Below are 26,916 nucleotides of genomic sequence, written 5' to 3'. Positions count from 1 at the left end.
TGACGTGTGTGGGGGGAGGTGACTGAGTGACACAGGGACAGATCGCAGGTTCAGCTATGCTAAACCCTATAAATATTGTGCTGACCAATGAACAAATAAATATAACTGTGATAATTCAATGCAAAAGTCCATATATATCCATCAAAAGTGCAAATAGTTCTCCTGCTGGGTTAGTCCAGGTGCTCACCCCCTTGTGGTAATCTACTCACCACAAATCTCTCGGTCATCTGCAGTTCAATCAAGAAATAGCAGCTCTCCTTGCCAGCTTGAACACTTCAATGGGTTGGAATCGATCCTTAAATGGTTGTTATTGCATACTCCAATTGCGATTGGCTGAGCGGACCTGACGACATTTCCGGCCGGTGAGGCGCACGCTGCGAGAGCAGCTAACCACCGAGCTGTGCTCTAATGTTGCTCGTTTTTAATCTATGTTTGTGAGTATATTTCTTTGGTTCTTAAAAAAAACTCTTTGTCAGACGTACTTCACTATGTTTTGGCCTTTGTTTGTATCTGAGGAAAACTTGGAGTATGCAATAAGAACCATTTAAGGATCGATTCCAATCCATTGACGTGTTCAAGCTGGCAAGGAGAGCTGCTATTTCTTGATTGAACTGCAGATGACCGAGAGATTTGTGGTGAGTAGATTACCACAAGGGGGTGAGCACGTGGACTAACCCAGCAGGAGCACTATTTGCACTTTTGATGGATATATATGGACTTTTGCATTGAATTATCACAGTTATATGTATTTGTTCATTGGTCAGCACAATATTTATGGAGTTTTATTGATTTTAGCAATTTTGTCAAAAACGTATTGTGTGATCCACATATTTATTTGCACTTTGCACGAATTAATAATATTTGCACAAGTTTACATTTGTATGTTGAGCAGCGCTGCAACACGGATATTACATTTACATTTACTTAAAGGCACATGCACTTTAATTTGCAGCTAGCAGCTTTTTTGCACAGGCACTTTAAATTACACCATTTAGTTTATGGTCAGAACAAAAGCTCGAGGTTTATTTACTGTTTTTTATGCTGAACCCTGCAATCTGACCCTGCCTGTCACTTAGGAGATCTCCAGACTCGATTCCCCGATGATCGGGGAAGAGCGGCGGTGATCACCGTCGCTCCTCCCCTGGCCCGAATCCCGCTGTGACTGAATACGGCGGGAGCGAGCCTCCGGCGGTAGGTCTACATCGCCAGACGATAACGACCCACTTTGCCACAGTAGAGCTCTAGTGAGCAGCGGTAAAGTGGTTAATATACCATGGAATGTATTATCTAAAATAAAAACAGTGTAAATACTGAATTTTTCTTGGTTATTCGCCTTTTGCAGACCCTGCATAGCAGAGCTCAGAGTTTGAGAGGAAGGATAAACACAAGGAGCCAATCAATTCATGTGTTTACAAAAATAGAAGGAGAATATTTATTTATTACAGGTGCTTATATTGTACCATCAGATTATGCAATGTTTTTACATATATATTGTACATTCACATCAGTCCCTGCCCTCAAAGAGCTTACAATCTAAGGTCCCTAACTCACATTCATACTAGGGACAATTTAGACAGGAGCCAGTTAACCAACCAGCATGTCTTTGGAGTGTGGGAGGAAACCCATGCAGGCACAGGGAGAACATGCAAACTCCAGGCAGGTAGTGCCATGGTTGGGATTCAAAATGATGGCCCTAGTGCTGCTAGGTGGAAGTTCTAATCACTTAGCCGCTGTGCTGCCATAATAGGAGCTCATTACTGTGCTGCTTCCCTTTCACTATCCAGCCATAGGGTGGAGGAGTACATCTTTGACAGTTGGCTTGGAGGAAGTGGTTTGAATGACGTTGGCCATCATTCACCCCGAAGATTGAGGGAATCTAGTGGTGCTAATGAATTATTGCATAGGAGAGTTCTATTTGAAAAGTAACTATTGTAGTAAATTGTGCTTTTTATATTTATGTTTTAATGAGCTATTTTTTCATTTTTGACTAGAGTTCTGCTTTAACCAATTAAGCCCCGGAAGATTTTACCCCCTTCCTGACCAGGGCCTATTTTGCGATTCGGCACTGCATGACTTTAACGGACAATTGCGCGGTCGTGCGACGCTGTACCCAAATTAAATTGACGTCCTTTTTTTCCCACAAACCGAGCTTTCTTTTGGTGGTATTTGATCACCTGTGCAATTTTTTGATCATGCGCTATAAACAAAAAAATAGCGACAATTTTGCAAAAATAACAATATTTTTCACATTTTTTTATAAGAGATTCCCCCCAAAAAATGTAAAAATCAAAATTTTTTAACATTTTAGGCCAATTTGTTTTGTGCTACATATGTTTGGTAAAAGAAATCGCAGTAAGCGTATTTTGATTGGTTTGCGCAAAAGTTATTGCACTTACTAACTAAGGGAAAGATTTTTGTCATTTTTATTGTTTTTTTTTAACGAGTAATGGCGGCGATCTGCGATTTTTTTTGCGGGACTGCGACATTGCGGCGGACAGATCGGACCCTTGACTGACATTTTTGACACTTTTGGGGGTACCAGTGACATTACTACAGTAATCAGTGCTATACATATGCACTGTTACTGTAAAAATGACACTGGCAGGGAAGGGGTTAAATTTATTAGAGATGCAGTAGCTATGTGTGTCCTTAGGGGCGTGCTTCTTACTGTTGTGGGATGTGGCTTTTCATGTAACAGCAGAAATATACGATCCTACATAGCAGGACCATATGATCTCTGCTGTTACACAAGGGAGAATGACAGGCGGCTATGTTTACATTAGCCGCCTGCCTTTCTCCCTCTGTAACCGACGATCGCGAGTGAGCGGCAGACATGGGGTCTGCCGCTCACACGCGCGGGGGGGTCCGAGAGCGAGCTGGAGCGGGAGCACTCCCTAGAGCCTCACAGGCTAGTGACGTACCCCTACGTCACTTTGCCTGTGAGAGGCTGACTGCTGCCGTATATAGTCGTGCGGCAGTCGGCAAGTGGTTAATGTGATATTCAATCTCATTGAGTAACAAGGAGGCTCAGGAGGCTGGACAGGTGGGGTCAAAATCAACTTTACAGGAAAAGTTGAGATTTGTCCCCATTGGAAGATTTCCCCTCTATTTCTATTTTAGTGACCACTCAAAATTTGGAGTTTCCTCTCACTTTTAATTTCAGTGATTATGGTCACCAGGAAAAATAGAGGGTGATTTTCCTTCACAGGTACACACACACAGCAAAAAAACATTTGACAGGTGTTCTAATTTTTCTCCAATATTTTTAAAACTATAAAGGTCAAGCCCAATGTAAATTATGTACCCGCTGCTCCAGTTGATCCTTTCATTCAGGCTGTCAGTTGTCCCACTCCTTCATAGAGGGTGCTAGCTCAGCTGGCCAGCTATACTGTCAAACCAGTCATTAAACAGAATAGCTGCACAAGTGTGAAAAAAAGTGCTTTAAAAAGGCAAACCTTAACATATACCTTAACATTACATATGATTTTTATTTATTTATTTTATTATTTGGCCATCTGAGTTTGGCCTAGCTAAGGTTGGGTCAATGTTCAAAAAAAAATCTATAGATATTTTCTACATAGTCTGTGGGAAGTGGAATTCTGTTAACAGTATACTGTAGAGAGGAGCTTATTGTTGCTGCTTTTTCCCTCCCATGTAGCTCACGGAAAGTCCATATCTACTGGACCTTCTAAGCACTTAGAGGAACAACAGGAAAAAGTATTTCCAAATCGAATGGAAACTGTTAGTTCAGCACTGTTCTATAGTTCTGTATGCAGTCATACATTTCTGGAATGGTCAAAGTTTATAAGTTTAAGAATTGTTATTCTTTTTTTTTTTTCTTTTTTTTATTATTGTCAAAGGAAGTTTTGCTTTTAAGGGGTAACTATAATGTGTTTTTTTAACTTGTTATTTTTCTAATTAGAATTATAATGTGCCTGTTCCAGTATAAGTAGGTTTGTGGAACAGAGCTAATTGTCATTGCAGAATTGGTGGTAGAGGTGGGTGTAAGAGAAGTGTAGTGACCAGGAGGTGTTGTGACTGAAGTGGGAGAGGGTACAGGGACAGGGAGTTGAGGGAGAATCGGGTGCTGTGACCGTGGGTTGAGGTTGGTGGGAGAGGAGCACTGTGACTGAGGGACAAAGTGAGTGTTGTGACTCTAGGGTGAAGTGGGTGGGACGTAGGCACTGTAACCATGCAGGGAGGCGGGTGAGGAATGGGCACTGTGATTCTGTAGTGAAGTGGGTAGAAGAAGGGATACTGTGGCTAAGAGACAAAGAAGGAGTGCACTGAGACCAAGGGCATGGTGGGAGAGGGGCGCTTAGACCAAGAGTGCGAGGAGAGCACTGTGATTGAGAGGGGAAGTAGGGGGGGGGGGTGGGCACTGTGATTGACTGGCAAGGTGGCTAGGAAGCTGTGACCTTGTTCCATGTGATTGGGTTTCATAATTGTATGCAAAGTAGTCAGTACCAGGGATAGAGATAACCTGGAGCAATATGTAGAGGAGTGGGAGAAGTGTAGGAATAGAGCCATGAAGGGTATGCAGGGGAGTCAGGGTTAAAGTGTGGAGAAACAGTGAAGATGTAGAGAAGGAGAGGGGTTGATAGAGGAGTTGGGAGCAGCGTGCAGAGGAGGTGGGATGAGAGGCATGCTGTGCACAGAGGAGTAGTGGGCAAATGAATTGTGATGGTCCCCCAGGCTCTAAAAGTTCATACTTTCCCTGCCACAGAGGGAAAAATAAAAGGTGGCTAGATTCAATATGTATAGCACCAAATCTGCAAACAAACATTTAATACATGGTAAAGGATACTCTAATGGTAGCAAGAGATGGATCAAAGAAACAGCCAAGAGGCCCATGGTAACTCTGGAGGAGCTGCAGAGATCCACAGCTCAGGTTGGGATAATCTGTCCATGGGACAACTATTAGTCATGTACTCCACAAATCTGGCCTTTATGGAAGAGTGTCAAGAAGAAAGCCATTGTTAAAAGAAAGCCAAAAGAAGTCCCGTTTGCAGTTTGCGAGAAGCCATGTAGGGGACACAGAAAACATGTGGAAGAAGGTGCTCTGGTCAGATGAGACCAAAATTTAACTTTTTGTCCAAAAAGCAAAGCGCTATGCATGGCAGGAAACTAACACTGCACATCACTCTGAACATACCATCCCCCCTGTGAAACATGGTGGTGGGAGCATCATGTTGTGGGGATGCTTTTCTTCAGCAGGGACAGGAAAGCTTGTCAGAGTTGATGGGAAGATAGATGGAGTCAAACACAGGACAATCTTGGGGCGGAGGTTTACCTTCCAGCAGGACAACGACCCTAAACATACAGCCACAGCTACATTGGAATGGTTTAGATCAGTGATCCTCAACTCCGGTCCTCGGGGCCCACTAACAGGCCAGGTTTTAAGTATTACCTTGGGGAGATGCAGACTAGAATACTGCAATCACTGAGCAGCAAATGAGATCACCTGTTATGTAATTTAGTTATCTTGCAAACCTGGCCTGTTAGTGGGCCCCGAGGACCAGGGTTGAGGACCACTGGTTTAGATCAATGCATATTCATGTGTTAGAATGGCCCAGTCAAAGTCCAGACCTAAATCCATTTGAGAATCTGTGGCAAGACTTGAAAATTGTTGTTCACAGATGCTCTCCATCCAATCTGACAGAGGTTGAGCTATTTTTCAAAGAAGAATGGGCAAAATTTCACTCTAGAAGTGCAAAGGTGGTAGAGACATCCCCAAAAAGACTTACAGCTGTAATTGCATCGAAAGGTGGTTTTACAAAGTATTGACTCAAGGGAGATGAATAAAAATGCATGTCACACTTTTCAGATATTTATTTGTAAAATATTCTGAAAACCATTTATCATTTTCCTTCTACTTTACAATTATGTGCCACTTTGTGTTGGTCTATCACATAAAATTCCAATAAAATACATTTACGTTTGTGGTTGTAACATGACAAAATGTGAACAATTTCAAGGGGTATGAGTGAATACCTTTTCAAGGCACTGTACGTTTTGGGCTTTAACATCCAAGAAGCAATCTCTGAGTTGAAAAACAGAAATAGTAGTCCAAAGCTCCACATAATGGCTTAAAAATGTATTGTAAAATATGATAAAAAAAAACATAATAAAGAACTAATTATGCACAAAATCCATATACATTACTCTTTTAGTATGCTTGTAACAGGGCTGATCCTAGGGACACAGACACCTGGGTGCAGAAATATTTCTGGCACCCCCACATGGGCGTGGTCATCGTTTAACTCCCCCCATTTACAAATGTTTCTAAGGCAATGAGTCCTGCTATAAGTCACTGATCGCCACCACTAGTAGTAAAAAAAAAATATATATATATATATATATATATATACTGTATGTTTCATAGTTTGTAGACGCTATAACTTTTGCGCAAACCAATCAATATGCGCCTATTGGGGCTTGTTGTCCTCCACTAGTTGGGGGAGGGTGACATATCCTCAGTTCTGAAGGGTTCATGCTGGGACTTGCAGTTCTTCGCTTTAGGGAGGGTCACATCCCCCAAAAGTGACAGATAACAAGTCCAAACATGAACCCCTCAGAGCTGAGGATGTGACACCCTCCTCCAACTAGTGGAGGACAACAAGTCCCAACATGAGCCCCTGAGATTTAAGAATGTGATCCCCCCTCAAAAGTGAAGGACTACAAGCTTCAGCATGAACCCCTGAGAACTAAGGACGTGACTCCTTATATCTGACGGGTTCTGGGACTTGCAGTTTTTCACTTTAGGGAGGGTCACATCCTCCAAAAGTGACAGAGTACAAGTCCCAGCATGAACCACTCAGAGCTGAGGATGTGACACCCCCCCCCCCCCCAACTAGTGGAGGTCAACAAGTCCCAACATGAGCCCCTGAGATTTAAGAATGTGATCCCCCCCCCCCAAAAGTTAAGGACTACAAGTTCCAGCATGAACCCCTGAGATCTAAGGATGTGCCCCTTATATCTGACGGGTTCATGCTGTGACCTGTCGTTTTTCATTAGTTGGGGGGCAGGGGGGACACCTCTTCAGCTCTGAGGGGTTCAGGCTGGGACTTTGGCACCTGTAGTCCTTCACTAGTTGGGGGGGCAGGGTGTGATACATCCTCAGCTCTGAGGGATTCATGCTGAGACCTGTAGTCCTTCACTTTTGGGGGATCACATGCGCAAAGGTTAGGGACTACAATTACCAGCAAAAATTTCTGAGATCCATCCTTGTGACCTCCTCCTCCCATCCCTCTGCGGGTGTCATCTCCTGCCAGCCTCGGCCTGCCCAGCAAACACAATAAAGAGACTTCTGCTCACTTCCAGTGCTTCTTCTTTCCAACCCACATCTGCAAGAGCTTCAAATCAGTTTTTTTAAATTAACCTGGTTACTGAGGACAGCAGACTCCCACCCGCCTCGATACAGTACAGCCCCGTCTTCTGACTGCCCACATCTTCTTTTCAAATGTGGCAGGTTGCAGAAGGTGGGGCGGGTAACAGTAGATCTCTAATGCTGATTGGCTGAGAGGTGGCGGGGGGCGGAGCAATTGTTGCAGCTGCAGAGACTCGGATCACATCGTCTCGGGCGGCTGGCTCTCGAGCACCTCCAGAACTGCGCATGTGCAGTTTCGAGCCGAGCTGGTCGGAGGGCGGTTTGCAACACTGTTCAGTTCATGGCGCTTGTTCAGCTCACGGCACCTGATCAGCTCACGGTGCCTGGGCGCAGGGCACCCCGTGCACCCACCTAGGATCGGCCCCTGGCTTGTAATAATATGAGGACTGCCATTTTTGGCCTCCTTCCTTTTAGTCTGACCCTTGTACTTCTGATCACAAATCCAGAGTAACCACGCAGTATATGAAAGTGACAGTTCTTTATCTTTATAATATTTTGCCTGTGACTCAAACTATTAAGCCAAAGTATGCGTATGACAGCCACAGATTTAGCATTTTGGAACCAATAGATCTGCAGTGGCAACCTACATTATACTGTTTACAGGTTTCCTTTATTGTCATCTTTGCGCTTTCCAGTACAATGTTAAGGACCCAAAAAATTAGTTATAAAAGTAGAAAAAAGTTACTAATAACATTCCCAAGTATGTATTTGTATGTGTACAGAAATTAATATATTTGATACAATACTTAGCCAGTTATGAAATATGAGGGGCTTGCGCTTAGGAACACTTGGTTCGGTAAGTGTAAATTAACCAATATAAATACTAAAAAAATTAATAAATAACCATAAATAAGCTGCTGCTGGTATAAAAGGTGGTGCCTTTTCAAACAATAAAACACTATGTACCTGCGCTGCTTATAACCGAAACCTTTAACATCAAATATATACTTGTGCTAATAAATAAAGTGCTCGTGCAAATCTGTGCTTATAAATAACTGTAAACAATGTGCATGCTAATATTGTGCAACCAAGCTTAATATCAACAGTAAATAAATATCAGTAATAAATATATACAAAATCAATTCCATATGTGAAGCATTACATGTGTAAAAAATATATAGTTCATAACATTCATAAAATCTTCTTCCCAAACTCATAAAGTGCAAGTCTCTGTGCTCATACAAGTGCTTCGTGCTTGAAAAATATCTATAAATATATAAAGTGCCAGTGCTCAGTCCTAGTGAGTTGGTGCTCCCCTCTCGGTTCCCCACTCACCAGAAGCTGAGTATAAATTCGCCTTATAAGTGGTCCTATGGGGCAGGCACCTCTATGGATCGCCAGCGGAATGAGGGTGCTGATCCACTGTCCCACACTTTATCCAGGAATTGCTCCCCAATTTCATGCAAAGAAAAGGGCCATCATCGTGTAATATGTTCAATAAGTTTATTGTACACGCAACATAAAGATACACTTACAATATGTGGAGAATCAATCCGCCTTAAGCAAACCCACGGGTTGCCAAACAAATGGCTGTGCGGTCCACCCGTGTAACCGGAAGCCGGAAGTGGTTGCAGCCGGAAATGACGTACTACGTATTCGGACAGCTTGACGCGTTTCGCTCCGCCAATCAGAGCGTTATCAAAAGCTCACTGACAATTGCGCGGTCGCGCGATGCTGTATTCTAATAAAATTGATATCCTTTTTTTTCCCATAAATAGAGCTTTCTTTTGGTGGTATTTGATCACCCGTGCGATTTATTTTTTGCGCTATAAACAAAAAAAGAGAGACAAATTCTGAAAAAAAAAAATGATAATTCTGAAAAAAAAGATAATTTTCACTTTCTGATATATAACATTCCCAAAAAAAAAAGTAAAAATCAATTTTTTTTATCCTTTTAGGCCAATTTGTATTCTGCTACATATTTTTGGTAAAAAAAATCCCAATAAGCGTATTTTGATTGGTTTGTGTAAAATTAGTTGCGTTTACCACTAGGGGAAAGATTTATGTAGTTTTTATTTATTTATTTATTTTTACTAGTAATGGCGGCGATCTGCAATTTTTAGCGGGACTGCGACATTGCAGTGGACAGATCCGACCCCTAACTGACATTTTTTACACTTTTGAGGGGACTAGTGACATTACTACAGTAATCGGTGCTAAAAATATGCACTGGTACTGTAATAATGACACTGGCAGGGAAGGGGTTAATCCATGGGTGATCAAAGCCTTGGGGAGTGTTTTCTAACTGTATGGGGGAAGGATTGTGGAATCAACACAGAGACCTGTGATCTTAAATAGGAGGATCACAGGCGCTCTGTGTTCATTCCAGAGAGAACAACGGTCTGCTGTGTTTACAACAGCAGACCGTCCTTCTCTCTCATCGGGGAGCAATCGCGGTCGCCGACCCCGTAGATCAGGTTTCCGCTGCCTAATGGGGGCAGATGCGCAGCCGAGCCAGCCTGCCGCAGCATATCTGCGCCGGCCGGTCGGCAACCGGGTTAAATACACTTTACATTTTTTCAGTTCTGAATAGTTCTTGTGGCTTTTATATATTGTACTATTAACTATATGTGTGTGTATATATGTATATATATATATATATTTTTATACTGCATATATTACAATTTATTTTACTAGTATGAGGGAATGGGAGATAGTACAGGGGTCTAGTTCAGGAGTCAAGGACATATGCAAGTGAGGAGTCACCATTGGTTAGCCTCATTACTTTGTGCAGCTCTGCAAGCATAGCCAATTGCCAATTGATTGGCTGCAGTATTTGGTGCTGCCCTGTGAGCTTAGTTGCACACATTAACAACAGTGAATACAGAATTCATTATTTTGTGGTATGTCCTGATGGTTAGGACGCCTAGGTTTGGTTTAGCTTCTATGGCACCTTCACCTGGGTAATCTAGGGTAATGAAATGCTGTGAACATTCTATTGATTGTTCAACTTGTCTTTTTCACAGTTTCTGATAAAGCGGGTCAACTGACTTGAAAAACGCATTGAACCTGTCTGGGCTGTATAACTACAATCAGCATTCTATTGATGTAGTTACTGCTCTAGAAGGTGGGGTAATCATGGTAATATGTTAAAAAGGTGTATTATGGGAAGTTGATTATTAAGGCTAAGTTCACATGTAGGCGTTTTGGGGCGTTTTTCTGCTCTAGGATCAGCTCAAAAAACGCCCAACAAGACAAATCCTATTCATTTCAATGGCCCCTGTTCACATCTGAGCGTTTTGACGTTTTAAGCAAAATGCCCAATGCTCAAAAAAGTATGTGAGCTTCTTTTTGGGCAGATTACAGATGTTTTTATTTTTTTCTACTTTCACTTGTCAACCTAAAAACGCCTGCACAAAAACGCCTGTAAAATCGCCTGTAATAACGCCCATAAAAACGCTTGAAAAAATGCCTAAAAAACGCCTGTATATAGCAATGCAAAGATGTGAACGTAGCCTAAGGCCCCTTTCACACAGGCGGACCGTTCAGATCCGCCTGTCCGTTTTTTTGGCGGATCTGAACGGTCCCCCCATGCATTCCTATGGGGCATCGGATGTGAGCGGAGACATGTCCGCTGACATCCGACCCGATCCGATCCGTCAAATCTGGACAGATGGAAACCCTATTTTCCATCCGTCCAGTGGATCGGATCGGATGGGAACGGGTGAGAACGTACTGACGGTCCGTTGACATCCGATTTCCCCCATAGAGATGCATGGGGAACTGTCAGCTGTGTCTCCGCACACAGCGCGGAGACACAGCTGTCTTCCTGCTGCTCAGCGGGGGATCGGCGGCTCCATCCCCCGCTGAGAAAAACGGACTGAGTGTGTGAAAGGAGCCTATGAGGCTTCACAGGAAAAGAACAATTTGTCTTCTGTGTTTTAAGTATAGCTTTTTTTAACATGTATACCAATACAATTAAAGATTTTTATTAATATAGAATGTGTATATGTAATACATTTATTTAGCACCTAGAAAGTACCCAGTATGTACCTATTTTTTTTTTTTTTCTAACCCCAATATAAAAACATGGATAAACTAGGCCTTTTGAAAGAATATATTTCAAAGGCCTTGAAGAACAAGTCAGCTGGAAGTTTACAGAGTAGATTTTGGGAAGAAAGCTACATTTTGTTATGCAGAGCTAGAAATGTCTTCTATGTTTTCTTCTGTTTAGCTATTGTATAATTTTAATAACAATGCTTACCTTTAGGTGGACTCTGCAGTCCAGGAGAATCACATGAGCACGATGTTCTCCTCTATGCACAAGTGGATGGCAGGAAGGAGCATATTGTTATGGATACACTGGCATTTTCCTCTTACAAGGTGAGTCTGAGAGCTCAGAGATAGCATACCTTCAATTAACTATTCATTGTTATAAAGACACACAGCTAAGCCTGTAAAACTGTATTTAGAAATATACTTGAGCTGGTACTGATGATCTCCTTCTAAAAATGCTGGTTGCTTCAATGCTGAACCAGCAGTGCCAGGAGAAGGTCATTCAGTGCCCAGAGCAAAGATACCAAACTGCACCCCTCTCCCCCTGATCACATACAAACACAGATGTTGTATGTGTTGGGATAAGAGTGGGTATAATCTAACTTGATTGTTCAGGCAGACTCTTCTAAAATGCAAGGGCTGGCAAATTTTGCTGATCTGACCGATTGCTACAGGATATTTAAGAACATAAAGAATATTATGTAGGGGCAATAAGAGTTTACTATATAACTCAAGTCTTAAATAGCATATGGGTCCCCCTATGCCCGGATACAGCGTGTTCCCCCTTGGGGGTGTCCGGACATATGGGGGGAGCCACCACTGCCCTTGACGGTGCCTTATCCGTTGCACACCCAACCGTGGTGGAGGTCACAACGGTTTCTTGTTTACGTGTTATCCCCACGGCCCTGCACCAAGAGTATGGGGACCAAGATTGCCCTCACCTTACTAAACGGTTTACACTGCCTGACTTGTGATGATCTTGCACATTCCTGTACTTCACTGTATGATTGTGTCGTGGTTTGTTCACTCAACCCTATTCACGGTGCGTACTGTTGCTGTTTCCCTTGTTTTTCTTTTTAATGCACTTTGTACTGCCTAAAAGTGATGTTCACTTGTTATGTCGTTCCATTTTACCTCAATAAAATGTTTTGGAAAAAAAAATAGCATATGGGTGATCTGTAAGGAGAAATAACTGTGATAATATAAAATAAGAAAACCAACAAAAGAAATTATGCATACGAGGAGCAATCTGACAAGTTAGCCTGTGTATGCAAATCAGTGAACAGAGACATCAGAGCCCAGCCCGCACTCCGCTTACAATCAGCCTGTCCAGTGCTGTACCTCCAACAGGGAGTGCTAAGGAGACACTCAGCCTGGAAGAAAGAAGGAAGCACAACATCAGAGGAATGGACACAGTTCTGAGTCTAGCAATATTAAACACTCATAGCCTGATTCACATAGATCCCATAATGAAGTTCAGATTGGAGAGAGGTGCATTAAATCTCTGCAGGCAGGGAGAAACGCCTACCTCAAATTTGAGTCAGATGAGGACATGGATGATGGAGAAAAAGCTGATCCCCTGTTCTGATGAACCTGGCCTTACCTCTTCTCCTCAAGAGAGCCCTGCCTTTCCTGGAACTGCTTGACCCACCTAACCCATTGCTGCCTGCCTGCTCTGACAGCTCAACCCGCTGATGGTGATTACACTGCTCTCATTGTCCTGAAACCCTTGTAGTGGTGTAGCTGGAGAGAACTCGCCAGGTTGCTCCCACCCCAACCAAAAACACTGTACACAAAGTGAGTTCCCTTTGCCCCCCCTTGATGCAGCCCTGTGACCCACTAATTTTAATATTTTCTAACGTGGAACAGCATATAATAGAGAATATTCAGTCCTTAGCTGAAGATCTTTTAAACATAAAACTGTGTTTACTCTTATTATCCAATGAATTGCAGGGAAAAAAATGTTTTCACCTTTGCACATAATTAGCTATACAAAGTCAAATGTTTATCACCTAAATTCATTCACTTTGCTAAGTTAATAGTTTCTCTTCCTTATGAAATCAATCCCAGTGTATTGAAGTAACAAAGTAAGCGTTCCTTCCAGGCAGTCATATAAAGAAGGAAAACTAAGCAATGTTTCTCTGATGACATTTAACCCATGTATTTCAAAATAAGAATCTACACACATTTTCTTTATAAGGAACATTTGCTATCATTAATGTCACAAAGTGTGTTTTATTTTCCATTAAAAGGGCACTAGCAGCTAATAAAATGTCACTTTATTCTTATACTAAACATACTTTACCGTTTGCATACAATATTTATCATTTGGGATTTTAGGAACTATTCCCAGTATAAAAGAATTTGAAGGGTTTGTAAAGTCAGAAAGTTTTTTTTTATATTATTGCATTCTATGCATTAAGATCCAAAAAACCTTCTGTGTGCAGCAGCCCCCTCAGCCCCCCTGATGCTTACCTGAGCCCATCTTGATCCAGCGATCTCCACGACTGTCTCAGCCATCCAGGACTCTCCTCATTGGCTAAGACACAGCAGCGGCGCTATTTGCTCCCAGTGCTGTCAATTATAATCAGCTTGCCAATCAAGAGAGAAAGGGGACAGGCCGAACTGTGCTTCCATGTCTGAATGGATACACGGATGATTCGGCTTTGGTGACCCCATAGCAAGCTGTTTGCTGTGTGGGCCAGGAGAGCCAAAAAGGGACCCGAGAAGAGGAGGATGCAGGCTGCTCTGTGCAAAGCCAACTGCAAAGAGCAGGTAAATATAACATGTTTGGTATTTTTATTGAAAAAATGAAAAGGAGACTTTTACAATCACTTAGGTTTGGGAAACTTTTATAGCAAGAATGTCCTTCTTTTACAGAACAGATGTGAATAATTTTAGCATCTTTATATTCTGAGGAGAACCTGAATTATTGCCAATAAAACCATGTCTTTCTAAATGTGCCCTCCTTCCACCTAGCCATCCCTGTGTTCTCATTAACTGGCACAATCAATTGACCTACAGTGGCAAGGCTTCTCTGCTTCCACTTGGCCGAGATACAGGCTCTTGCTCTTTTTTTAGCCCTTTCATGCCTAAGCTTTTTTTTTAATGTTGCTTACAAGTTAAAATCAGTATTTTTTGCTAGAAAATTACTTAGAACCCCAAACATTATATATATATATATATATATATATATATATATATATATATATATATATTTATTTTATTTTTTTCCCCTAGAGAATAAAATGCTATCGGTGCAATATTTTATGTCACACTGCATTTTTTGCACAGCGGTTGTTCAAATGCAATTGTTTTGGAAGAAATACACTTTTATGAATTAAAGAAAAAACAAAACAGTAAAGTTAGCCCAATTTTTTTGTATAATGTGAAAGATGATGTTACGCTGAGTAAATAGATACATGCTTTAAAACTGTGCACAAACTACGGTACTTAACCCCTTGGAGCCTAAGCCCTTTTCTGACATATGTTGCTTACAAGTTAAAATCAGTATTCTTTGTTAGAAAATTACTTTGTATCCCCAAACATTAAATATATATTTTTTTTCTATAATGTGAAAGACGATGTTACGCCGAGTAAAAAGATACCTAACATGTCATGCATCACCTAAGAGACCACTAGGTGTTGTATTACATATACAGCCTGTTGGGTGAAGTGGTCCAGCTGAAGTGTATTCCGGGGTTCCTCTCCGCGATCCAGCAAGGCACAGGCTGGCGGTCTCACATAGGGGAGAGAGAGGGGAGCCCCATAAAGCAGTACATAGTAGAAATGCCGATACAAAAGTAGTATAAACTCACGGTGAAGCTGCCTCGGATCAGTGTTGAGCCACGCCGGGAAACTTCTGCGTTCCACGGCTGCAAAGTCCAAAACCGGAAGTGACGCTATGACGCAATGGACCCGCCCTACGCGTTTCGTCAGAGGACGTCTGCTGGAGCAGTGGTCTCTTAGGTGATTGCAGCACCTAACATTTGTGGGATATATCACTTTTGGAATTATTTCCCCACTTTCACCACTTCACCACCAGGAATTTCTTTTGTTTCCACAACAATCAAGCATTACATACCATTTATTATTATTTGTTTAACCCTTTGCACTGTATTACTTTAACACTGGAATAAATTTACTACTATATGAGATTTTGTTTATATGTTGCACCTATAGCACTTTTGTATAAATTCCACCATACACTAATAGATCCAACCGATTTGATTGGATTGACACAGAAGTGTGTTTCTTACTTTTTCTTTTGGTATTATAATTTGTGGGTGTCACCCCCCTTTTTTTTTAGATTTAATTTATGAGGTCCTTGCACATGACTGCACTTTAAATAGCACTCGATCACTTATAGGTAGCGCCGTCTCAACCCCCTTGCATATTCACTTTATTCTTAAACCCTTCGGGGTTTTGGTTGTTGGCTGCTTACTATTTAATTCACTGTTCACTGCATACTCCATAGCGCTGGTCACCTTTGTTTTTTACCTTCAGAAGGGCAATGTCCCCTTCATCCAGAGCTGAGATACGAAACACAACATGTCAGGTATTATAGTGAGGAGCAGAACGATAACACACAGTGAAGGGCTGGGTGTAGAGGGGGGAGGGGACATGGCCCCATCCAACACATCCCTGGGGGGTGCTCACACAACGACCGTTCTCGCTCGAACGGTCGTGGCAATACCTCACATGTGTGGTTTGAACACTGTTTACATATGTGGGTGGGACTTATGTATGTATTTGGTAAAATAAAGGGGTATTTCTGCGCTAATAAATTGATATAAATGTGAAAAATTGGGTGAAAGAAAATAAAAAAAGCAGCTAGCACAAGATCCACGGACAGTGATCAAAAGGTACAAATATTCACAAAAAGTGCAGCGCTAAGTATAAATACAATGACAAAAAAATTCATTCATTTTGAAGAAACATAAGGAAGTAAGTATAAAGTGACTATAATTCCCAAAGAAAAGTCCAAAAATAAACAAATCCAAGAAGGTAATTGTGATAACAGTCCTTCATTACTGTGACACCCAGGGAATGTGTAGAGTGGGGACACCACAGTGCACTAGTGTGGGAAGCAGATTACCAAAACGCTGTGGCTACTCAAATGAATGAGAAAGCCTCGCCAGATAAAGCATATCACATAGATCTCAGGAAATCCAAGAAACCATGGGTAGCGCCGTGGAATAGTAAATTCCTCAAGGAAGCAGCATAGTGGTCAGATGGATGTATAGAAAAAGAATGTACAAAAGACCATAGCGTAATCCCATAAATGACAATGGTGAAGTTTATTTTAAAAAACTACTCGCATAGATGTAGTACAAGCAAGCACATAAAGAATGGTGGCTGGGGATTCAATCATGGCGTCCCGCATGTATCCAGTCAACATAGACAATAATAGCCGGCTCAGAGAAGGGGCGTGTGGACGTTGCGTCTGGAGTCGCCAACGTTTCGTCATCAAAAGACGTAGTCTGGGCGCCGCCACCATCGTTGGTCAGTGATGGTCATGGGAGGCATATTATTGAAGAGACGCAAATATTTCTACAGGCTAGACAGTGGTACCCTGACTGCCATTAGGTATTGGGATGAAATCCTTGGACCCATTGTCAGACCTTACGCTGGTGCAATGGGTCCTGGGTTCCAACCCTTGTGCACAACAATGCTCGGCCTCATGCAGTGAGAGTATTCAGCCAGTTCCTGGAGGATGAAGGAATTGATACCATTGAATGGCCCCCACGCTCGCCTGAACTAAATCCCATAGAACACCTCTCGGACATTATGATTTGGTCCATCTGACGCCACCAGGTTGCACCTCAGTCTATTCAGGAGCTCAGTAATGCCCTGGTCCAGATCTGGGAGGAAATACCCCAGGACAACATCTGTCATCTCAAAAGCAGCATGCCCCAATGTTGTCAGGCATGCATACAAGCACATGGGGGCCATACAAACTACTGAGTACCGTTTTGAGTTGCTGCAATAAAATTTCAGCAAAATGGACTAGCCTTCTGCATTATTTTTTCACTTTGATTTTCGGGGTGTCTTTGAATTCAGCCCTCTGTAGGTTAATCATTTTCATTTCCATTAAACGATGTGGCATCCTTTAATTCCTAACAAATTACCCAGCCATATCAGTATAGATATCAAGCATAATATTTTTCCCCATTGAGATCTGATGTGTTTTCAAAGTGTTTCTTTATTTTTTTTTTGAGCAGTGTATATAGTTTGCCAACTATGATTAACACTTGCTCCAAAAGTTAACCTAAAAATAGCAGTTAATGTGGGTTTTTTTGGAGCCTGGTTTCTGACTTATTTAGTTAAGCAGTGTGGAGTGCAGTGACAAAGTTTACCAGACACAAGTTCTCTGTTGGAAAGTATCTCTTGTCCCATACCTTCAAATGGTAATAGGCACTTTAACCTTTATGCAAACAAATAAGGTACCTAAAGTTGGATTTCCCTTTTCTATAATGACTATTATTTTAATAAAATGTGTGACTTTTCCCCTTGACTAATGAAAAATGTTGTTTCTGTCTATCCAATCTGCCAGCTCACAGTTGGTGTTTTAAATAATTAAATCAAATGTTTCCAGTCTCAGCAATGATTCTGTAAGCAATTATAGATCATTATTAAACTGCACATTTCTCAAAATAGCTAATTTTGGCTTAGCCTTGCAGTTTATTTAATTTTTTTTTCTAGGTTGTTGCCTAGACATTAACAGGTTAAAAATAGATACTATAATTTTAAATGTGTTCCTTTTAATAGCCTTATATTTAATATACTGCAATTAAATCATAGCAGATTGCTTTTGCTTCAACTATGTGTGTAGTTGTGTATTGCTCCCAAACTGCTGGAGTATTGAAAGGCTGGACTTTTTTGCAACCGCATGACTACATGACAATTTTCTTGTAATGTTCTGGTTTTTCTTGCTGCAAATAATAAATCTATTGCTGGGATACTATTTAATCATTATAGCGAAGTTACGTTTTTTTGTTTTTTTTTTATATTTAAGGTTCCATCCCTGGTTTCCACTGTCATAAGCCCAGATCTGCAGACTCCAGCTACCAAGTTTTGTCTCAAACAAAACAGTCATCGAGGTTACAATTTAAATGTGTGGGCTGTAGATTTTTTCCATGTACTGGCAGTTCTACCATCTACTGAATCTCACATGATACAGTTTTCGATTAATCTGGGATGTGGATCTCATCAGCCAGGAAACAGGTACAGAAGGATATGATGCTGGAGTGAAAGCAAATTCTCAAATGCTCTATGCTACTGTATATGAGCTAGCACTATCAATGGACAATCGCTGCAGATCAGCTGACATTTCTGCTATTTATAGAAGAAATGTAAAAGTGTCCTGCTAATTAATCCTGCTGACATCTTTTGCCTGATGCCCTTTAGACATCACAGGAACTCCCATGGTGGGCAGAAGGGCTTTCCTGTCAGGAATACAAGGCATAAAAGGGCACATGTTACACAGTGTCTCAGTATACTGAATGAATGATAAGGGAGTCTTCAATGAAATGCAAAGCATTCATTCATACCTGCCTGCTGTGAAATATTTTAATGTTACTACAAGTATAGTTTTTAATGTGTTTGCTGTGGCAATTATATATTTATATAGAAAATAACCACAGCAGGAAAATGTGTTCATTTGATTATGTTCCATAATCACATGACTGCTTCACCTTTTTATCTAAGAGAATAAACAGGACATCATTTGCATCATCATGGGCTGAAACCTGTTCCATATTCTTTAGTGTGAAGATAACCATTCAAGGGTTTTTCATGGTGCCAACATGTCAAAATACTGTTAAACTTCAGTTTTATGATTAGCTTTTACATGATTCTGGTTTACTAAAAGAGTTGAGAGTGTTCACAAAACAAATTGTGTAAAGATTAACTTCGGTTCCCCAATCTTGTGAAAAGAAAGTCCCTGTTTACTTATTTCATCTGCACAACTGAATATTAGAGTAGAAATTTCACACAATTATTTTGTGAGAATTCTCTGCTCCTTTAGTAAATTGTCCTCATTATTTCTATATTTTCTATCAAATCAAATAAATATTAATGTAACTTTATATTTACTGCTAGTGTGAGCTTGGAATTTTCAACTAATCATGGCCGGTCTTGGTCTTTACTGCATTCTGAATGTCTGCCCGAGCTTTGTGCTGGACCCCATCTTCCTCATAGCACTGTCTACTCATCAGACAACTATAGTGGGTATGGTATTTCCTGTAATTTTTATATGTTTGTGTGTCTTAAGTGATTCAGTGAACCTTGTTTTTCTCGTCTAAATCATTCTACTGTAATGATCTGTAATCACCTATAAAATTGTTGTCATATTGGGAAAAGATTACTGTAAAATTAAAGAACACGTGTGCTAGTTTTTTTACTAGAAAAAACTGGACTACAAAATATTCATTAGCCATCTTGCATGTTCCCAAAAAACAAGAAAACAAATAGAGGAACCAAACAAGGAAGCACCCTTTGTACTGTTTTAATACTATTTTCAGTTTGTTTTTTTCTTATTGAAACTTGAGTCATTGGTGTAATGCCCCCTTACTTTGGTGGTCAGTGGTGAAGTGTCCTTTATGTTAGTGGTAGGTGGTTTAATTTCCCATTATGTTGATGGTAGCTGGTGTTCAACTACTTTGGTTGTAAGTGTGATGGAGTTCATTGGTGTAATGACCCCTTACATTGTTGAATATTAAGGTAGTAACTCCTAAATTAGTCTCTAGTATAATGATGGCTAGCATATTGTTGGTAGATTTTCAGTAAGCTAAATATCACAAAGGGACATTCATTTTTTATTTACATATTTTACATTACAACTCCTTTCTTAATAAAGTGCTTCTGATATATCATTAGCTGGTAAAGTAAACCTTTGATGGAATGCAACATTTCACAGCAACAACTTTTATGTTGTTTTTTTTTTATTAAAATGAAAATATGATATACTTGCCTACTCTTTGTAATAGCATTGGACAGAGCAGCCCCTTACCTCCTTATCTGGGGTCCTCCACCGATACTCTCTGCTCCTATTTTCTTGTACGTGCCCCCATAGCAAGGTGTGTGCTGTGGGAGCACACACGTGGGTGCACTTGTGAGACAGGGTTGTGTGCATACATAGACACAAACAGCGGGGCTCAGACACACCCCCTTTTCCCTTCTCCCAGAAATAAGATTGACAGCAACAGGCGCCATTTGCAGATAATTGGCATATCAGTACAGCCTGTGAGCACAGGGAGAAATGAGAGAAGAAATGCAGTCAAGGAAAGCACAGGATCAAGAGAGGGCTCAGACAGTGGAAGGTTTTTGTTACCTTAATGCATAAGATAAAAACCTGTAGAGTTTTGAACCACTTAAATATATATATATATATATATATATACTATACATATGTATTTATTTATAACAATATATATTTATTTTTTTCAGGTGGAATAGAATTACTATTCCTCTTCCAAATGCAGCTCTGACGAGAGACACAAGAATTCGCTGGAGACAGAATGGGCCAGTTATGGGCAACATGTGGGCGCTGGATAACAGTTAGTATTCAAACCCAAAATATTTATTTATATACATTTCTTAAATTTAAACTTCTTCAAAATCTTAAAGTGATTTTAAAGTCTCATTTTTTTTCTTTAAAAATAACAAACATGTTATACTTACCCTGTGAAGTGAATATGCACAGAGCAGCCCAGATCCTCCTTTTCTCGGGTCCCTCGCCGGCTCTCTTGGCGAGTGCCCCTACAGCATGCCGCTTGCTATGGGGACAGCCGAGCTGAGCCACCGTTCTCTGTGTCCATTCAGACACAGAGCTGCAGTTTGGCCCCTTTCTTTCCTGATTGGCTAACTAATCGATTGACAGCAGTGGGAGCCAATGGCACCGCAGATGTGTCTCAGTCAATCAGGAGGAAGAATGGCTGAGGCTGAGGCACTCGTGCACATCGCTGGAGGAAAGATCAGGTTTAGGTAAGTATGAGAGGGGCTGCTGCACACAGAATTTTTTTTTTATCCTAAAGTGAATGTAAACCCCCTTTCATGAAATTTGACCAGGGCACATATATCTGTAGTGTTTAAAAACAAGAAATGGGGCCCGTGGACATAGAGACATACAACAATTGTAAAATTACATTAGTTTATTGTATAAAAATAGTAAGAAAAATAGAAAGAAGGTCAACCTTCCACAACTCCGGTTGCCAGACAGAAGAGGTACAGGCTTTTTCCATCTCTTGGCCTTTCCATCTGGAGGGTTGCCTGTGTTGTGTCTCTCTGGCCCAGTGCCCCGCTCCCCCCAACTCCCAGAGGGACTCAGTAGCACAAACATTCCTTTTGTTTGAGGAGGATTGCTTTTTTTTTTTTTTTCATGCACTTTTACTTTCTAGTCTGGATATGGGAAAACAGTAGGGTCCATATGAGTGGATCTTGATCACTTTTGAATTCAGAGGCTGCTGCTACATGAGAAGATATCTGTGCTTCTCTGCCGATGAAGCGAAATAGTGTCTTCGCGAAACGCGACAAGATTCATCCAACACAGACCGATTGATATTGTTGATGTTAAAACAGACTAATAAGTATATGTATGTAATGGGAATACTTTGTCGATGATCATCTTTGTCTTCTGAGATATTATGTGTTTATTTTTCTTACTATTTTATATATACAATACAATACACGAATGTCATTTTACAATTGTTGTATGTCTCTTTAAAGACCCACAGGCCCCCCATTTCTTGTTTTTATGCACTATATTTCCATACATGTCAGCCCAGCTCTTTTTGATATATGTAGTGTTTACTTTTCTCTTTCCAAAGCCCTAAGTCCTGTGTCTTTCTGCTGCTCCATTCCTCTGTTATCCGCATGATCATTTCTGACAAGCTCTCCGACACAGGAGATAAAAGCAGCTAGAAATTTGTGCTGGGGTGGGTGCATAGAGACATGTGGAGGGGGGGGGGGGGGTAGTGCCTTTTCTTCCAATCAGCTGTCAAACAGTGTATGCCAAGACCAAGTGCTGGAACAGAAAGAAAAAATGATAACACAATGTTCACTTTCTAAACAGTGTAGAAAGCTAAACACAGCAGATATACAAATAAAACTTATGTAGGGAGATTTGTTTCATCTCTGGTTATCATCTGAGGCTGTTCACTTCACTGGGTATATGTGAGGGTTTACATCCACTTTAATGCAAGGAATGCATTATGATTAAAAACCTTCTGCCTTTACAACCACTTTAAATTTTCAGAGAAGTGTACATTCTCATTATTTAAACTTACTAAAAATACTGTAATAATTGGACTAGCCTCTCTTTAAACTGTATGTAAACTGTAACATAAACCTTTTTTAAAATTACAGTGTACATTCATTTAGTCAGGGACCTATTTTTCATTCTTAAATGTAACTGTGGGCAAAATAAAAAATTAAATATATGATAGTCTGTCAATACAATTAGCAGCCTTTGTTTTATCTGAGTCCCTCCAGTATTGTATTTGCATTACCAGCCAATAGAACCTTTATGTTTCTATTTCTTGTAACCAGCCAAGTTGTTCTACCAAAGTAGCAGTTAACAGTTTTGGGAAAGTCCATACTACATCAGTGCATACAACCATCAGCATTTAGTCATATGGCTTAAAGCTTAAAAGTGTTATAGGAAGCTTTAATTTGTCACTTATTTAAATGTCCATGTAAGACTCCTCTGCCCACGGGATGACACTATAGATGTGTAATTCCACTGCAAAATATATTTGTCACCCTATTACAGGAAGTGGAAAATACTGTATCTCCTGGCAAGATCAAGAGGTTGTAATGATATCATGTACTGGACACACAAAAAGCTATAGCTAGCAGCCATGTTGTTCAGTTATCATAGGTCAGCCATGACAGTCTTGCAGAACAGTTACACATTGCAGCAGTGATCTTACCCCCCCTCCTCTTTTAACCCCTTCCATACCGCGCCATAATAAAATGATGGCGGCAGAAAGTCTTTCTCGATCCGGGCGGCCGTCATATGACGTCCGCCCGGTCTCGCTGCTACTGCGCGCCCCCGGGGGCGCGCAGTGCGGCGATCGGGGACGAGGCTCGTCCCTCGGACAGAGCCCATCCCCGATCTAGGTAAAGAGCCAATGAAATTGGCTTTTTACCACATGACCGGCTGTGTCCAATCACAGCCGGTCACAAATGTCAACAGAGAACACGGTAACTAGCTGTCACCGTGTTCCCCTCCTCACACACTGATCCTGTGTGAGGAGGAGATTGTGGTAACAGCTAGTTACCAAGTACAGTGCACCCCAAACACACTGATTGCCCCCCCCCCAATAAAAAGCACCTGTCACTAGCCCATCAAAGTACCCGAGTACCTGTCACCAGCCCATCAGGTACTCTGATGATAGGTACTCGGATACTCTGATGGGCTGATGACAGGTACTCGGGTACTCTGATGGGCTGGTGACAGGTACTCGGGTACTCTGATGACAGGTACTCGGGTACTCTGATGACAGGTACTCGGGTACTCTGATGGGCTGGTGACAGGTATTCGGGTACTCTGATGACGGGTACTCGGGTACTCTGATGACGGGTACTCGGGTACTCTGATGACGGGTACTCTGATGACAGGTACTCGGGTACTCTGATGACAGGTACTCGGGTACTTTGAGTATCTGTCACCGGAGTACCGGAGTACCCGTCATCGGAGTACCCGAGTACCTGTCACCTACCCATCAGAGTACCCGAGTACCTTCCACCTGCTCATCAGAGTACCTGACACCTGAAGTACCCGAGTACTTGCCACCTGCTCATCAGTACCCATCACTACTCATCAGTACTCATCAGTACCCATCACCTATCAGTATCAGTACTGATCATCCGTACCCATCAGTACAGTATCAGTATCAGTACTACTCATCAGTACCTATCACCTGCCTGTCACCTGCCCATAAGAGTACCCGAGTACCTGTCACCTGCCTATCGGAGTACTCGAGTACCTGCCACTTTCTTATCAGTACCAGAGTACCTGTCACCTGCCCAGCAAAGTACCCGAGTACCTGTCACCCTTCATACAGCCACCATGTCTAAGTCCAAAAAGGTTTATATACGTCCTCCGTTTAAACCTAAATACCGGTGTTATGGCAGCAGATAGCTGCCATAACCCTGGTATTTTTTTAAACGGTGGACAGTTGGCTTTCCGATAAGGGTGGTCCCAGCGGCAGATTCGCCGTGGGATCACCTTTCCGGGGTGGCGGAAGAGGTGCCCTCCCGCCGCATTCTGGTCCTTTTCCCCGCTTACCGGACCCGCCGGCAGTGGGGAAAACGATCCGGTCCCGGATCCTCACAGACAGGATGTCGAGTGAGGGCAAGCTTGCCCTCACTCGACTCTATGGTCTTGGAGGACCGGAGCTACGGCAAACGTCGTTGCCTAGCAACCAGTTTAAAGGTCCCTTTTTTTTTTTATTTTATTTTATTTATTTATTTTTTTTCTATCTTTTAGTGTACTTGTGAGATCTGAGGACTTTTTGACCCCAGATCTCACAAAAAAAGAGGTCCTGTCGTGCCTTTTTCTATTACAAGTAATTTTTTTTTTTCTTTTTTTACTATTTATTTTATTTATTATTTTTTATTTTTACACTGTTTTTTTTTAAAAAAAAATGTATCATTTTTATTTCTATTACAAGGAATTCCTTGTAATAGAAATAAAAATGATAATTTTTTTTTAAAAAAAAACAGTGTAAAAATAAAAAATAATAAATAAAATAAATAGTAAAAAAAGAAAAAAAAATTAAAGCGCCCTGTCCCCGTGAGCTGGCGCGCAGAAGCGAACGCATACGGAAACCCCGCCCACATATGTAAACAGTGTTCAAACTACACATGTGAGGTATCGGCGCGATCGTTAGAACAAGAGCAATAATTTGAGCCCTAGACCTCCTCTGTAACTCTAAGATAGCAACCTGTAGAAATTTTTAAAATGTCACCTATGGGCATTTTTAAGTACCAAAGTTTGTCACCATTCTGTGAGCGTGCGCAATTTTGAAGCATAACATGTTGGGTATCTATTTACTCGGCGTAACATTATCTTTCACATTATGGAAAACAATTGGGCTAACTTTACTGATTTCTTTTTTAATTAAAAAAAGTGAATTTTTTCCAAAAAAATTGCGCTTGGAAGACCGCTGCGCAAATACGGTGTGATAAAAAATATTGCAATAATCTCCATTTTATTCTCTAGGGTCTCTGATAAAAAAATATATATAATGTTTGGGGGTTCTAAGTAGTTTTCTAGCAAAAACAACTGATTTTAGCTTGTAAACACCAAATGTCAAAAATAGGCCTAGGCAAGTGGCTAGGATGCATGATGGTGCTCCTTGGATGTTGGGCCCCTCTATATGGCTAGGCTGTGAAAAAGTCTCACACATGTGGTATTGCCATACTCAGGAGGAGTGGCAGAATGTATTTTGGGGTGTCATTTTTGCTATGTACATGCTATGTGTTAGGAATATCCTATAAATTGACAACTTTGTGTAAAAAAAAAAAAAGTTTTTATTTTTTTCCCGCATTTTCCAAAAACTTATGGAAAAAAATGACATGTTCAAAGGACCCATAATGCCTCATAGAATATACGTTGGAGTGTTTGCTTTCCAAAATGGGGTCATTTTGTGGACTTTTCCATTGTATTGGTGCTCTAGGGCCTTGAAAAGTGTGATAGGTAGTAAGAAAGTTTTATGTGTATTTATGCTCCTAAAACACCTTATGGTGCTACTTGGACGTGGAGTCTCTTTTTGTGGCCAGGCTGTGTAAAAGTCTCACACATGTGGTATCACCATACTCAGAAGGAGTAGCAGAATGAATTTTGGGGTGTCATTTTTGCTGTGTACATGCTATGTGTTAGAAATAGCTTATAAATTGACAATGTTTTGGGAAAAAAAAATTTTTGGGGGTTGCTGGTGCCTCAAGTCAAAGGGGTGTGGGACTTTACGGGCAAGTAGATATATATATACAGAGCGGTTAAAGTATAAAAAAATAATTTATTACAAAATACTGATAGTAGTATTAGTATTTTGTAATAAATTATTTTTTTATACTTTAACCGCTCTGTATATATATCTACTTCCCCGTAAAGTCCCACACCCCTTTGGCTTGAGGCACCAGCAACCCCCAATATATTGATACAGGGACGGTGGCAGAACCTACTCATGTATATGTGATCTAAAGAAAATCCCCCCCCCCCCCTTTTCTAGAAAAAAAAATGTTTTTCTTCATTTTCCCAAGAATTGTGGGAAAAAATTATAACTTCAAAAAACTCACCATGCCTCTTACTAAATACCTTGGACTGTCTACTTTACAAAAAGGGGTCATTTGGGGGGTATTTGTACTGTCCTGACATTTCAGGGCCTCAAGAAAGGAGATAGGCCGTCAGTACATCTGGTGTGATCAATTTTCAGTAATTGGTACCATAGCTTCTAGACTCAATAACTTTCACTCAGACTAAATAATATACACTAATTTGGGTTAATTTACCAGAGATATGT

The 26,916-nt window shown here is 41.1% G+C and overlaps 1 protein-coding gene across 3 annotated transcripts in view; it reads left to right on the top strand.

Annotated features, from left to right (window-relative positions):
- The window catches only part of RELN (reelin), a 782,434-nt gene that overhangs the window by 431,420 nt on the left and 324,098 nt on the right, over window positions 1–26,916 (top strand). For 2 of the 3 annotated variants that reach the window (XM_082254410.1, XM_082254409.1), the window contains exons 13-16: window positions 11,601–11,713; window positions 18,405–18,613; window positions 19,490–19,618; window positions 20,837–20,946. The exons of the other annotated variant lie outside the window; for it this stretch is intronic. In XM_082254410.1, coding sequence (XP_082110536.1) covers window positions 11,601–11,713; window positions 18,405–18,613; window positions 19,490–19,618; window positions 20,837–20,946 — 561 coding nt within the window. The remainder of the gene's footprint in view (window positions 1–11,600; window positions 11,714–18,404; window positions 18,614–19,489; window positions 19,619–20,836; window positions 20,947–26,916) is intronic. 3 annotated transcript variants of the gene reach the window in all.

Source organism: Pelophylax lessonae, assembly GCF_965119305.1.
Source record: "Pelophylax lessonae genome assembly, chromosome: 4".
Classification (NCBI taxonomy): Eukaryota; Metazoa; Chordata; class Amphibia; order Anura; family Ranidae; genus Pelophylax; species Pelophylax lessonae.
Note: the sequence above shows the minus strand (reverse complement) of the source record. Positions and strands in the feature narration are given on the sequence as shown.